At 30.1% G+C, this 12407-nt stretch overlaps 1 protein-coding gene across 1 annotated transcript in view; it reads right to left on the minus strand.

Annotated features, from left to right (window-relative positions):
* Positions 1-1178: 1178 nt before the first annotated feature.
* Positions 1179-12407, minus strand: part of LOC129981981 (uncharacterized) — a 47119-nt gene continuing 35890 nt past the window's right edge. The window contains exons 3-5 of the mRNA XM_056093056.1: positions 9972-10248; positions 4499-4636; positions 1179-2395 (exon numbers count right to left, since the gene is read on the minus strand). Of these exons, the coding sequence (XP_055949031.1) occupies positions 2118-2395; positions 4499-4636; positions 9972-10248 (693 nt within the window). The 3' untranslated portion in view covers positions 1179-2117. The remainder of the gene's footprint in view (positions 2396-4498; positions 4637-9971; positions 10249-12407) is intronic.

Consider the following 12407-nt stretch of genomic DNA (forward strand, 5'->3'; position numbering starts at 1 on the left):
AATATTTTTAATTTTTTAATTGACTAAAACCTTCATTGCATAAAACTAATAATAAAATATAAATGAGATTAATTCAGAGTTTTATATGTCTAATATTTTATGTGCACACATAACCTTAATTAAAATCCTCATTTCTTAATCTTTATATTAATCATATCAGACATTGTAATTGTAACAGAATTACGTGAAAAATAACTATTCTTACCTCTTTTGTATGAATTTATTCCCAAGTAATTATGAACAAAAATTTTCTGAAACAAATTTTAACCATGCATAAACTATTATTTTATATTTCTTCAAAAACCTGAAATAAAGTTTATATAAAATTAATTTAAATGAACTGAAGTAAAATATGAATTCTGTGTACATTTTTTTGCTCAATACTTAACGGTACAGAATGTGTGTACAGAATATATCATGTACAGATAGTGCATTTTTTTTTCCTTTAACCAAAATTCACACATGTACATTTGCAATACTAGAACGTAAACTATTCCTAAAATTTTCATATAAGAATAAAATAGTTTTACTCAACAATGACTGATAAATAGAAAACGTTTGTGATGCATTTTTATAGCACAGCTAACAAAAGCATAATAAATTTAAATTATTTGTGGCAAAAGAACATAAAAAAATCTTATTTCATAAGTTTAGGAATTTCCACCAAAAGATTGATTTTAAAATGACGCTATAACTCGTATATGTGTAATAACATCAATTTCGAAAAATAAAATTAAATGAAATGAATCGGAACACGTAATGAATGGTGAATTCGAAGTGAAATTCATAAAAACTGAAGCAATGCAAGTCCCTAAATCTGATTTTGGCATATTTCACTTTAGGAATTTCACGTATTTGACCAATTAAAGATGAAATAGGAAGTACAAGAGGTAAATGGAACAAGAAATATAAAAGATAAAAATAATAGTTGAAAAAATGATATTTCTAACAGATTGTCAAATTTGTACTCGTTTAAATGCCTGTACTTAAAAATAATAAAAGACTGAAATGGATTTCAATTTTTTTTAATCGCCAAGTCGTTTTTAAACGATAAAAATATCTTGGAATCCAAGAAGGATACCAAGACTTAGGTATCTTTCCTGGAAGTATTTGTATGCTATAATTATGTGGATTAAAACTTCATTTTGTATATTTCATACTATTCATTAAAGACAAAATCGGTATAAATATTTAATGCTGATTCTAAATCACAATATACATGAGATATTTCCTGCAGAGAAAAGGAAAATCTGAATCTTTCCAGATTAATAATACCAAGTAAATAATAAAAGTTCAAAATGACCTGAAATATCGAGTAAGAGTGTAAGCTAGTGTAAAAACTCTTTAAATAGGTATTTAACAAATTTCTTTTAAAAAATAAGCAGAAATATTATATGCTTACCAAGAGAGTTAAATATTTGATAATGTTTAAAAATATTTCTTCTTAACGTCGAAATAACAAATCATTCATTTCATTCACTTATTCACATTATACCAATACTACTTAACAAAGTCTGTTGTCATCCAAATATGAAATAATATCCCAAAATTTAAACAGAGCTTCCAATAAAAAGTTAAGAATAAACCACAAAATGAAATGAATGTAATTTGAGTATATTTGGCACTTTAGCTCTGATATCTGCATTAAAATAAACTTGGCACATCCCGCATAAGATCTACAAGGCATCTACTATTTCTTTGCATGTTAAAAATCACTTTAAAAGCATTTGTCTTTTGCCTTTGAAGATACTAAAAACATGCCTTTGAACATACTATCTTGAAATATGGAATTGCTTATTCTACATCATATGCAGAAAACATTCTAATTGTTTTCAAAGTTTTATCAGGAATTTATGTGCCCTCCCTTTTTTTTCTCCTCTTGGCATTTTTTCCTGAAAAAGTCGATTGATCTATAAAAGATCGATACTTGCGAGGAATCAGTGCAAAATGTAATTTGTACGTCGATGATCACACATACCACATTATTTTTAATGTGAAAATAATGAATGGATGTTCGTTGATTTGACAGTTCGAAAGCTCATGTTGCTTCTCATTGCATCTGTTACTTTTGATACGAGAACAAAAATGGATTTCTCAGCTATAACTGAGTTCCCTCTTCAAACTTCTGATTCACCAATACTCAGTTCTCTAATCTTAGGCAAGGGAGTTTGGAAACTAACACTTTTGCTGTGAGACGGTTTTCTGACGATGAGTTCAGTTTGAGAATTCTTTTTCACATATCTTCTGGACAATCGCAAAGATGCCGTTTTTCTTTTCTTCCCGAGGAATGATAGCATGGAAAGTTTTGGGAAATAGGCTAGCACAACGCCCAGCAGGACTGCCACAATGACGGCACTGGCAACTATCACTGCCTTCACTGGATCAGGAAATTCAGCTGAATGAAAAAAAGAATTTCAAGTGAAAACAATTTACTAAAAACTAATCGTGGAAACGCACTTCTACTTTCATACAAAAAATAGATATTTTTATATTAATTACTTTTCAATTGTTTACTACTTAATTACAATGTTATGAAATCTTGAAAACAATTCCAAGTGCCACTAAACGCAGATAAAAAAATTAAATTAAATTAATTAACTGATAATGTTGTTTATAAAATATTAAAATAGTGTATTCTCATCAAGAATATATAATAGTAAAAAATTTCAAAACTCTAACTCACATGAGAGTGAATAAAAGCATTCATTTTTTTTTTTTTAGGTTTGAAAAAAATTTAGTTGAGCATAAGAGTATAAAAAGAAATTACTATCATTGATAAAATTATAATATGAAAACATTATTTTGTCGGATTTCTTTTCTGACTATTTATGGTCTCTGTGAAGAGATGAAGATTCCTGATGCACAAACATTTCTTTGCGATTAACCCCTTCAGGATGGATTTTCGCAAGAAAAGAAATGCACGCACAGTACAGGACTAGGCAAAAGCCGACAATCCATATCAAGCCGGGGCAGTTTCTCCAACTAAGTCTACAGCGCATTATATTTTGTAAAAATGTACATAATAACTCGTTAATGAAACAATTTTTAAACATGTGACTTATTATATTTTCGATATTATATTTTCGAATGTGACAATCGATATTGTATTTTCAATCACAGTTAAAAAAATTAATTGAAATACTTGATATTTAAAGCTAAAAAATAATAAAATAATACTGAGTATTTTATTATGATCGATAGTACTTAAATTAAAACCAGAATATGAAAACAAGAGAAAAAATAAATAATTACAATTAATATTTTAAAATACTTCACAAAAATCGCAATAATTATTGTTTGAAAGCCGTATGAAAAATCTCAAAACGAGGTCACTGTAGATACTCTTCAATCATTCTAAAGATCACGATTCATATTAATAGGAAGTGTCCTGTTGTTTTATAGTGCTCCGGACATATTATACATCTTTTAATCATCTATTTTATCTTGATTATTTTAATATTTGTTACTACCATCGGGAAAAATTCCATAGATGGATCATTCATAAACTTACATATCACCCCCCCTCGGAAAGATAACCGGTCTTGTAGCCATGAATGCACAAATGGAACCGAGCGAAATAAAAGCCTCTTTAGAATAAATATCCTAAATAAGAGTATAAATTATAATATCTACTTCAAAATGAGCACGTTTTCTCCTTTACATTAGAAAACGCGTGTCTGTTTATATTTGGGAAAATCTAATAATTCACTGACACTTACCCAACCCAATCTTATCTCGGAGAGAAAAATACTAATGTATGGGGTCAGTCTTTTAATAAAAACATGGATTAGTAACGCCATCTAATAGAAATTATGTGGTTCCTACATAAGCAGCATTCACCTCTGAGGAGAATTTAATCCAAACGAGCATATACGGCATTCGTTTCGAAAGGGTTAATCTGCATAGTTAATTTTAGCAATATGAAACTTTAGATATATCTAACCTACAAGTTTGAGTGTTTACACCGAATAAACATACTAGTTGAAAGTGTGCCGGTAGGTTTACTTGTCTTCCGGAAACCTTCATAGAAGATAATACATTGAAAGGAAAACTTTAATGTTTTGAATAAAAATTGTTCGTATATAACAACTGAAATATCATTAATACAATATTATACTTTTGAGAAGGGTCCACTAATATTTTACTTCTTTATATATTCTACTATACATAGATGCTGTACCTACTAAAATAAAGAAAATCACATTTATTTTTGTACACGCCTTTATTAATTCAAAATGCCCTATCAGAACTGGATTTCCAAGAACATATTGACCTCGTCATGTGCCGGATGCAAAAAAAATGATTTAAAAAGTACTTATGACCAAGACCTTGGCAATGAAAAAAGAACTCGGAAATGGCATTGATATCAAAACATAATTGTTACAGGAATTCTACAATGGAGAATGCTTTTTTTATTCCATTTGTAAGTGCTCGAGTTTAAGTGCGAAATACATAAAACAAAAGAATTGGAAAGTTAATTTACCCTTTGCATACTTACCGCAATGAGAATTACCCGTTTTGTTTTCATCGCTCAAATCACCACAATTATTGTAGCCGTCGCAGGTCAATCCAGACCAAATACAACGACCGTTGTCACACTGAAATTCAGATGATAAAGCACAAGGAGTGTCTGGACCTGAAATGCAAACAAGAAAAAGTTAAATTATGTGTCTTAAATGTAAAGATTTTATAGGCTTAACAGCAAATATTTCAAATGTAAAAAAAATTATCAAACTTCCATCATATTTCCAATTGTAAAATATGGCACTTATTGTAACTATGCAATAATACTTATGTTATTCAATATTATTTCATTCATTATTTTGTGTCAAAAACATGTATTAAACCTAAGCCTATTTTTTTATGATAAATTTTTCTGAATTCGTAAATAATTTATTTAAGTATGTAAAGGATAAGAAAATATTCGCTTGCCTGATGCTTAACTATCCAATCTCTCTAGCTTGACTTTTGGAGTGATTCTCTTTTAAGCAGCAGTAAGTTATTTCAAAAATATATTTTTCATTTATTTAGCAAAGTTAGTAGACATTTCTTTAATGTGAGTTCCACGTCTTTTACAATTAAAGATAAAAACAAAATTTTTAATCACATACTCTAATCACAGTTTGCCTGCTGAAATATCAGCTTACGTCGAAAAATTTCAAAATTTTTCAAAACTCAATCAATGTGTGAACCGTTTTATGAGATAAAGATGATGAAAAATTATTATTACTAAGCTGAACAAGTTTCTTTAAAAATAAGAAAAGTTAGAAAATGGTATCTTTCATTATCTTGCTTTTTAAAATTTCCTCGTTGGCTCATTTCCTTGAATTTGTTTTTAACGTTTCATTTAAGAATACTTCGTAAATTTCTGGATTGCAAGATATTATTCATTCTTTATTTCTTTAGTTTTGATCAATTTTTCAGATAATAGCATTTAAGAAAGGAAAGTTAACGTGTACTTACTTATATTACACATATTTTTAGATAAGAACTCTGGTGGTAATTAGGAGAGGATTAAACGAGCCCAAAAACTTCTTTATTTGAAATTGTCAAAAATGTGGGAAGTTTTAAAATCTGATATTGAATGTCAGAAATTTGAGTTAATGGAAAATAATTTCTTTAAGCATGTTTTGCAATCTTATCATCTGTGAGTTAACAAGCTGTCATTATCTGTAAGATTAAGAATAACTGTCAACTTTTGATGAGGGAAAAACCTAAATTAAAATTAGTTCAAGTAATCTGATAAAACCTTATTATTTTGATAATTCACAGCCCTTCTGGTTAATACCAAACTATAATTAATTTAGAATACTCTACTATAGTTTAAGTCTCGCCAAATTAGTAAACTCTAAACAGTGCAGGCAATCAACGCCCCGTTTAGATAATAACAGGCCCCAATTAGTTTCAATAATAGATGTGGCGGATGAATAATGTTGATTATATAATATATACTAAAGAATATGCATTTACCTTTCTTCCTTTACAGGTACCTAGTAATCTATTTATTTCTAGAATTAGTACTTTAAATGCCTTTGCTTTAAAGTTCAAACAAATTTTAAATTCACTTAAAACTGATATTTATAGATATACAAAATAAACATATATATAAATCAAAAGCATCTCTATTTAGAACATCTTCAGGATTCTTGGCTTTTTTTTCAATAGAAAAACAATTTTTATAAATCAGACAAACTTTTATATTGCATCGAATAAAACTTTCCATTTAAAAATCTATACCTACTGCAGCTTCACAGTTGATTATCTCATAAGAATGAATATAAATTAAATAAGAAAACTTTATTAAGCATCAGAAATTCATTTAAGACCGTACAACTGTTTAAGAAAAAAAATGGTAAATATTTGCCAATTAATCAAATGTTACACTTAGTTTTGATTCCCGAATCGCTTTCTTTATTTAGAACGAAATTTTAATTTAAAATTGAGCTTGACTTTAGGTTTATTAGAACGAATCCGGCCATTAAATCTTCAACTGAAAGAGTAGTACAACTTGGTAAAAAACGGAACAAATAGGAATAAATAAATAAACTCGGTCTCTAAATATTCTCGGTGAATATCGGTTCTTTTACTTGCTTCGAGATTGCAGTTGAGTTGATATTCGGTTTCGCAGCATCAAGAGCAAATTGATACTGATACTGAATATATTACCTGACACTTTCACCTGATTATTTCACACTTGATACACACGGAAACCAGTCCTTTTATCATCAATATTATTATAACACCATCTGCTAATAGATAATAACTTTAGAGACTATTAAATGGACCCAAATGGTTCATTATCAATAAAACTTTGGTACTTAATTTCAATTTTGAACTTCGTTTTTTAAAGCATTATTAAAAAATAAGAACTTCTATAAAACTTAAAAAAATTGCTAGCTACAATTTAATTTATATTTAATGTTTAAATATTTTGTGGTAGTTATTTAGAATGACATTTAAAAAATTGAGATATTTGCTTTTTAAATATATTTTTAAATAGTTATATACAGGAAAAAATCTATACATTCTCAGTATTTAATTTTTATTTCACTAATCATAATTCTTTTATTTGAGCTACTTATTAGTTTCGAATAAAAAATTTTATTAAATATTTCGTCATACATTTATTATATTATATTTATTATTTTTAAAAATCCAAAATTTTCTTTTTAAGTGCATTTTTTTTTAAGTCGTTCTATTGCTTGAATTACGTATTTGCTTCAAATAAAAAAATACTCAAATCAAAATACATTTATTTATCCATAAACAATTTTATGTGCTTAATAAACTAATGCGTTAGAAATGCTTTTATCCCAACTGATGATAATAAATAATATACATAGATAGTTAAAATGTCCAGGCGTATAGTGTAGTTACGCTCTGATACTTTGTACCATATTGATATAGGAATCACTCTAATACTTAGTGTTATGCAACTAGTGACAACTGTTCAACTTGAAATCTAGGAATGTTGCAAAAGATATTTTTCAAGAAATTATTCTTTCAGCAACCCTTAACGAGAAAGACTGAGAGGATAATCTTCAGGGAGTTATCCCTTCAGATGTCTTATGCACAAAAGAATCATTTATAAGCTTTTCATGGGCAGATATCTGCTCATTTCAAAAACCCAAGACCAGCATTTTTGGACAATTGGACCCTGCAGATAGTTGAAATGCAGTGAGTAGATGAGTGCATTTTGGGAGTTCTATCTTCGTCCTCCACCATCGTTCATCCATCGCCGTTATATATTTTTTTCACGCTTGGCATTTTGAATCATATTATTTTATCTACTTATATATTTATTATTCATAAAACTAATTAAATTTTGCAGATTATCGTTGAATACTCTGAATTCTAAATCCTTTGACAATCATTTACTGTACTTCAAAGAAAAAGTAAACATTTGCCATTCCATCTTTCATATTATTCCAAGTTTAGTGAAATCAATGCCCCCTGGCAAATTCGAAAATCAGCGGAAATTTCCCATATTCGAGAACAGATAGTATAAAAAAGACATATAATTGAAATTTTAATAAATCACTTTTACCATCATATGTTTTATGCTATTAATGTAAATTCATACAAAATCAATACTTTGAAAGTTTTTTTAAGACAAGTATAAAATAGTACTACAAAGAAAGGAAAATAATAATGATATTCTAAAATTAAATATTTATTATTAAAGTAAGAAAAACTGCATTTTCATTGCCTATCTTAAAATACTAATTATATATTTCTTATTTTGTACGATTATCCATGCAGGAAGGTAAAAATAATCTTAAGTCATCGTCCTATGTCTGATTATCTGAGAATATTAAGTGCAGAATTATGAATCAAATCTAATTCATTGAAATCTTTTTTGTCACTAATGTTTTGACAAGCAAAATAAATTCGCATTTTTTTTTCACTGAAGCACATTGTGTTTTTAAAAGAAAGGCAAAATATCATCTTAACATTCGTTCATTGTTAAAATTGGTAGCAGACAATCTGTTTTCTATTAATTCGTCAATTTTAAATAATTCCGAATGCATGATTTTAGTATTAGAATTCATAAAAGCCTTGAAAGTAAACTCCAAAGAAGCAGGAAAACTGATATTGCATCAATTTCATTATTTGTATCCGGCGCGCAAAAATATCAGGTACACAATGACACATACTAAGAGTATCAGATATTTTGTTTCAGTTTCTGAACTAAATTGATATTTATTGGTAATCTCATCGATCTCAATCGTTTTCTATTAGCTTATCATAAAAATAACAAACATCCCACTTCCATTGCCTATCCTGAGTACTAATTATGCATTTCTTATTTTATACGATTATGCATGTAGAAAGTATCAATTTAATAAATTATATCGATTTGATATAAAGTATTAAGTTGACAGAGTCTAATTTGTTGCCCAGTCTCGGGAATGCTATAAGCATGCATAATGATATTTTTTTAACTATTAATTTTCATCCCAAGCCATACCTGCGTTACCATATTTAACAGTGAACATACCATTGTCGAATCCTCTCCTTCTACGATATTAATTATAGTAGAAGGGGTTTTCATTTCATTTTTTCAACTAATCGTCAATCACTATCAAACCCGAGATGATGAATATTTGAAATCATATTCGCATCGGTAACCCCAATTTGAAATCATATTCGTATCGGTAATCCCAATTTGAAATCATATTCGTATCGGTAACAGCTACCAGTCTAAGTTTGGTTTGGATGATGCATTGTATCAACTTGATGCAAAATATCATTCAGATACTTGGTATCATGTTGCGATTCGAAGAGTGGTTCATTTATTTCATACAATTTTGAAGAATAAGCTACTATTAAAGTAAAATAAAATCCGATAATGGTCCAGCAAACTAAAAAATAATTTTTTAAAAATTGAGTTCTGGGAGAAAGCATCCAGTGATTATGGCGGTCAAGGAAAACATGGTAATATGATGTCATGGTGACATTTATTTTAATTCTATAAGAAGAGTTTGTTTGTTCCTTATGGCACTTGCCACTGACAAGCCCGCTGTTACGAAGACAGCGATTTAAGCCTGAGGGGGACGTCTCTTATTTTTTATAGCAGCGCCAACTAGAGCCAAGAATACGACTTTGCTACTCACGCATCACTCGTTCGCTTGCACAACCCCTTTTTACAGGAGGGCACATTCACACATCTCACAGATAGAACAACAGAAGAACAACCATGCCCATACCGGGACTCGAACCCGGGACGCCCAGATCACGGGGAAGACGCGCTACCCCTATGCCAGGACGCCGGCATAAGAAGAGTTATATACTTTATCTATTATTAAAAAAAAAAAAAGTCCCTTTACGACGGAATTTTCTGAAAGTTAACCCAAAGATTCTGCATTGTGTTTAAAAATGACCAGAGAATGAATCAGTTAACAGTTAATTCTATGTTCGATAGTTTTCAATCATTTTTCTCTTTTTCTTATTCAATGTTCCGTACTCACCTGAGTGCATCTTGTAAGCTGTGAAGATCATCCGAAATCCGATTTGTTCTTTCTTCTCTGTACACGTCCCACACCGTGTATGATAATGAATGGAAAGTGAGCGGGCGGCGCCCGTGCTGAGGAATGTGGCATTGTTCTTGTCACAGAACTCCTCGCAGATGAGGCCATCGCTCTCGTATCCACAATGACCGTGGCACACCTGTTCGGATCTCGTGAAACGACAACAGTCTCTACACATGGGAGCAGTATTGTTGCTCGTAGATGATTCATTGTAAATCTAAAAAGGAAAAGCATAAAAATAATAAGAAATTAGCTTATAATGCATGAGATGCACAGCTTTAAAAATCGCAATTTAAACTGAAATTATAATTAATCCGGGTTTCAGATATATCCTTGGAGTTCGGTAGTGTGACAGACATTTTCAACTTATGCTGGTAAAAAGTTTTCGAGGAATATTTTGCTATCTTAATCATAACCTTCATAATTAATGTAAATTAGTTTATTGAGCCGACATATGAAATAAAATAATACAAGCTGTTGAATTTTTTTGAAGTTAAAACTTTGCAAGATTAAATAAAAAAGGATATAGTACCTCTATAGTTTAATCAAAAGAAATTTTATAACATATTCTCTATATAACTATAATAGCCAAGTTTGATTTATCCGTTAATCTAAAAAATTAAATTTTATTTAAAATGTAATTAATTTTTACTTAAAATATTAGTTTAATAGATAATATTAATTCATTTTTATAATTTATTAATTAAAAATATTACTTTTAAAAGTATTTCAAAAACTTGAAATGACATCGCAAAGAGTTTAAAATTAAAATTGAGTTAGTATATCTAATAGTAAATTTTAATCATTATAAATATTTTGCAAATCTTGCTTCATTCAAATTAATACTCTCGCATGACTTTTCCATTCTTGCTAAGAAAAAATTTAATTAAATTATTTGATTAATAATCCTTCCAAACAATCCAAAATTAAAAAGATAACATTATAATTTTTTCTCTTCCTTAAAGTCTGTTTTTAATATGTCGGTTGTTTTTTCTGAAGATTTTTTTAAAAATCTTTTTTGCCTATAATAACCTTTGATCGTTTAAGAAAGGACATTGCATATAACGATATAAATAGGAGTCAAAAACGCTTGAAAATATGCACGACTCATTTAAAAGATTTCAGAAAATCTAGCTAGCTAAGTTGAAGTATTTTATATTATAGATTTCAGACACTCTATTAAACATTCTTGGATATAAACGAATTCCAACAATCACATTATACAGGGTGTTTATTTAATCCCGGACCCATTTTGATGTTTAATAACTCATAAAATAATAAAGATAGATTAAAATTAATAACATAAATGGTTAAATAGACTCAAAAAGTTTCATGACCCTTGTCAATGAACTTCCACGTATGCCCCCTTCGTCGCACGGAGAATATCAAGTCGATAGTCAATTTCACGCCTGGTAGCGGCAAGCATGTCGGCATCCACAGAGCCTATTGCGGTTGTAATTATGGCTTTTAGGTCATCAATGTTCGACACTCTCCTCCTGAAAACGTTGTCTTTTACAAACCCCCAAAGGAAAAAGTCCAGTGGCGTTATGTCAGGTGATCTGGGTGGCCAAAGAATTGGACCTCCTCGCCCAATCCATCTTCCTGGAAAATGGTCATTCAAAGAAGCACGAACGATGGTACCCCAATGAGGTGGCGCACCATCTTGTTGCAAAAAGACATGTGGCTGAAGCTCTTCTAGTTGTGGAAATACGAAGTTTTCCAACATGTCTAAGTATACGACTGACGAGACCGTCTTTTCTGTAAAAAAGAAAGGCCCAATGACTCGGTCGTGCATTAGTCCGCACTTTCTCATTAACCTTTGGGGAATCACTTTGTGCCTCACGGTATTCATGGGGGTTTTCAGATCCCCATATGCGCACATTATGGCGATTAACAATGCCATAATGTGCGCATAATATGAAAGGATGCTTCATCGGAGAACATTATGCGCTTCAGAAAATCAGCATCATCTTCTATCCTCCTTAGCATATCTGTTGCAAAGGCCATCCTCTTAGGCCTATCGTTCGGTTCCAAAACTTGAACAATTTGAACTTTGTATGCATGCAGTCTTAATTTTTTTCTTAATAACCTTGTACACCGTCGAAATTGGCACATCCAATTCTGTTGCCGCTGATCTCACAGATATTCTAGGATTGTGTAAAAATGTCTCTCTGACATGCTCAACATCAAAATCACTTGTGCAAGGGCGTCCGGAACGTTTCTTATCTGCGATACTACCAATTTCTAGAAAATTCTTTTTCCACCGCAAGATGCTGTTTTTGGATGGAGAATCTTTTTGGTAAATTCTTCTGAAATTTCTCTGTGCTTGCACTACCGATTTCGTTTTTCTCTTGCTGTGTATGCATTCTCCTTAAT

The sequence above is a fragment of the Argiope bruennichi genome, chromosome 8, assembly GCF_947563725.1.
Source record: "Argiope bruennichi chromosome 8, qqArgBrue1.1, whole genome shotgun sequence".
Classification (NCBI taxonomy): domain Eukaryota; kingdom Metazoa; phylum Arthropoda; class Arachnida; order Araneae; family Araneidae; genus Argiope; species Argiope bruennichi.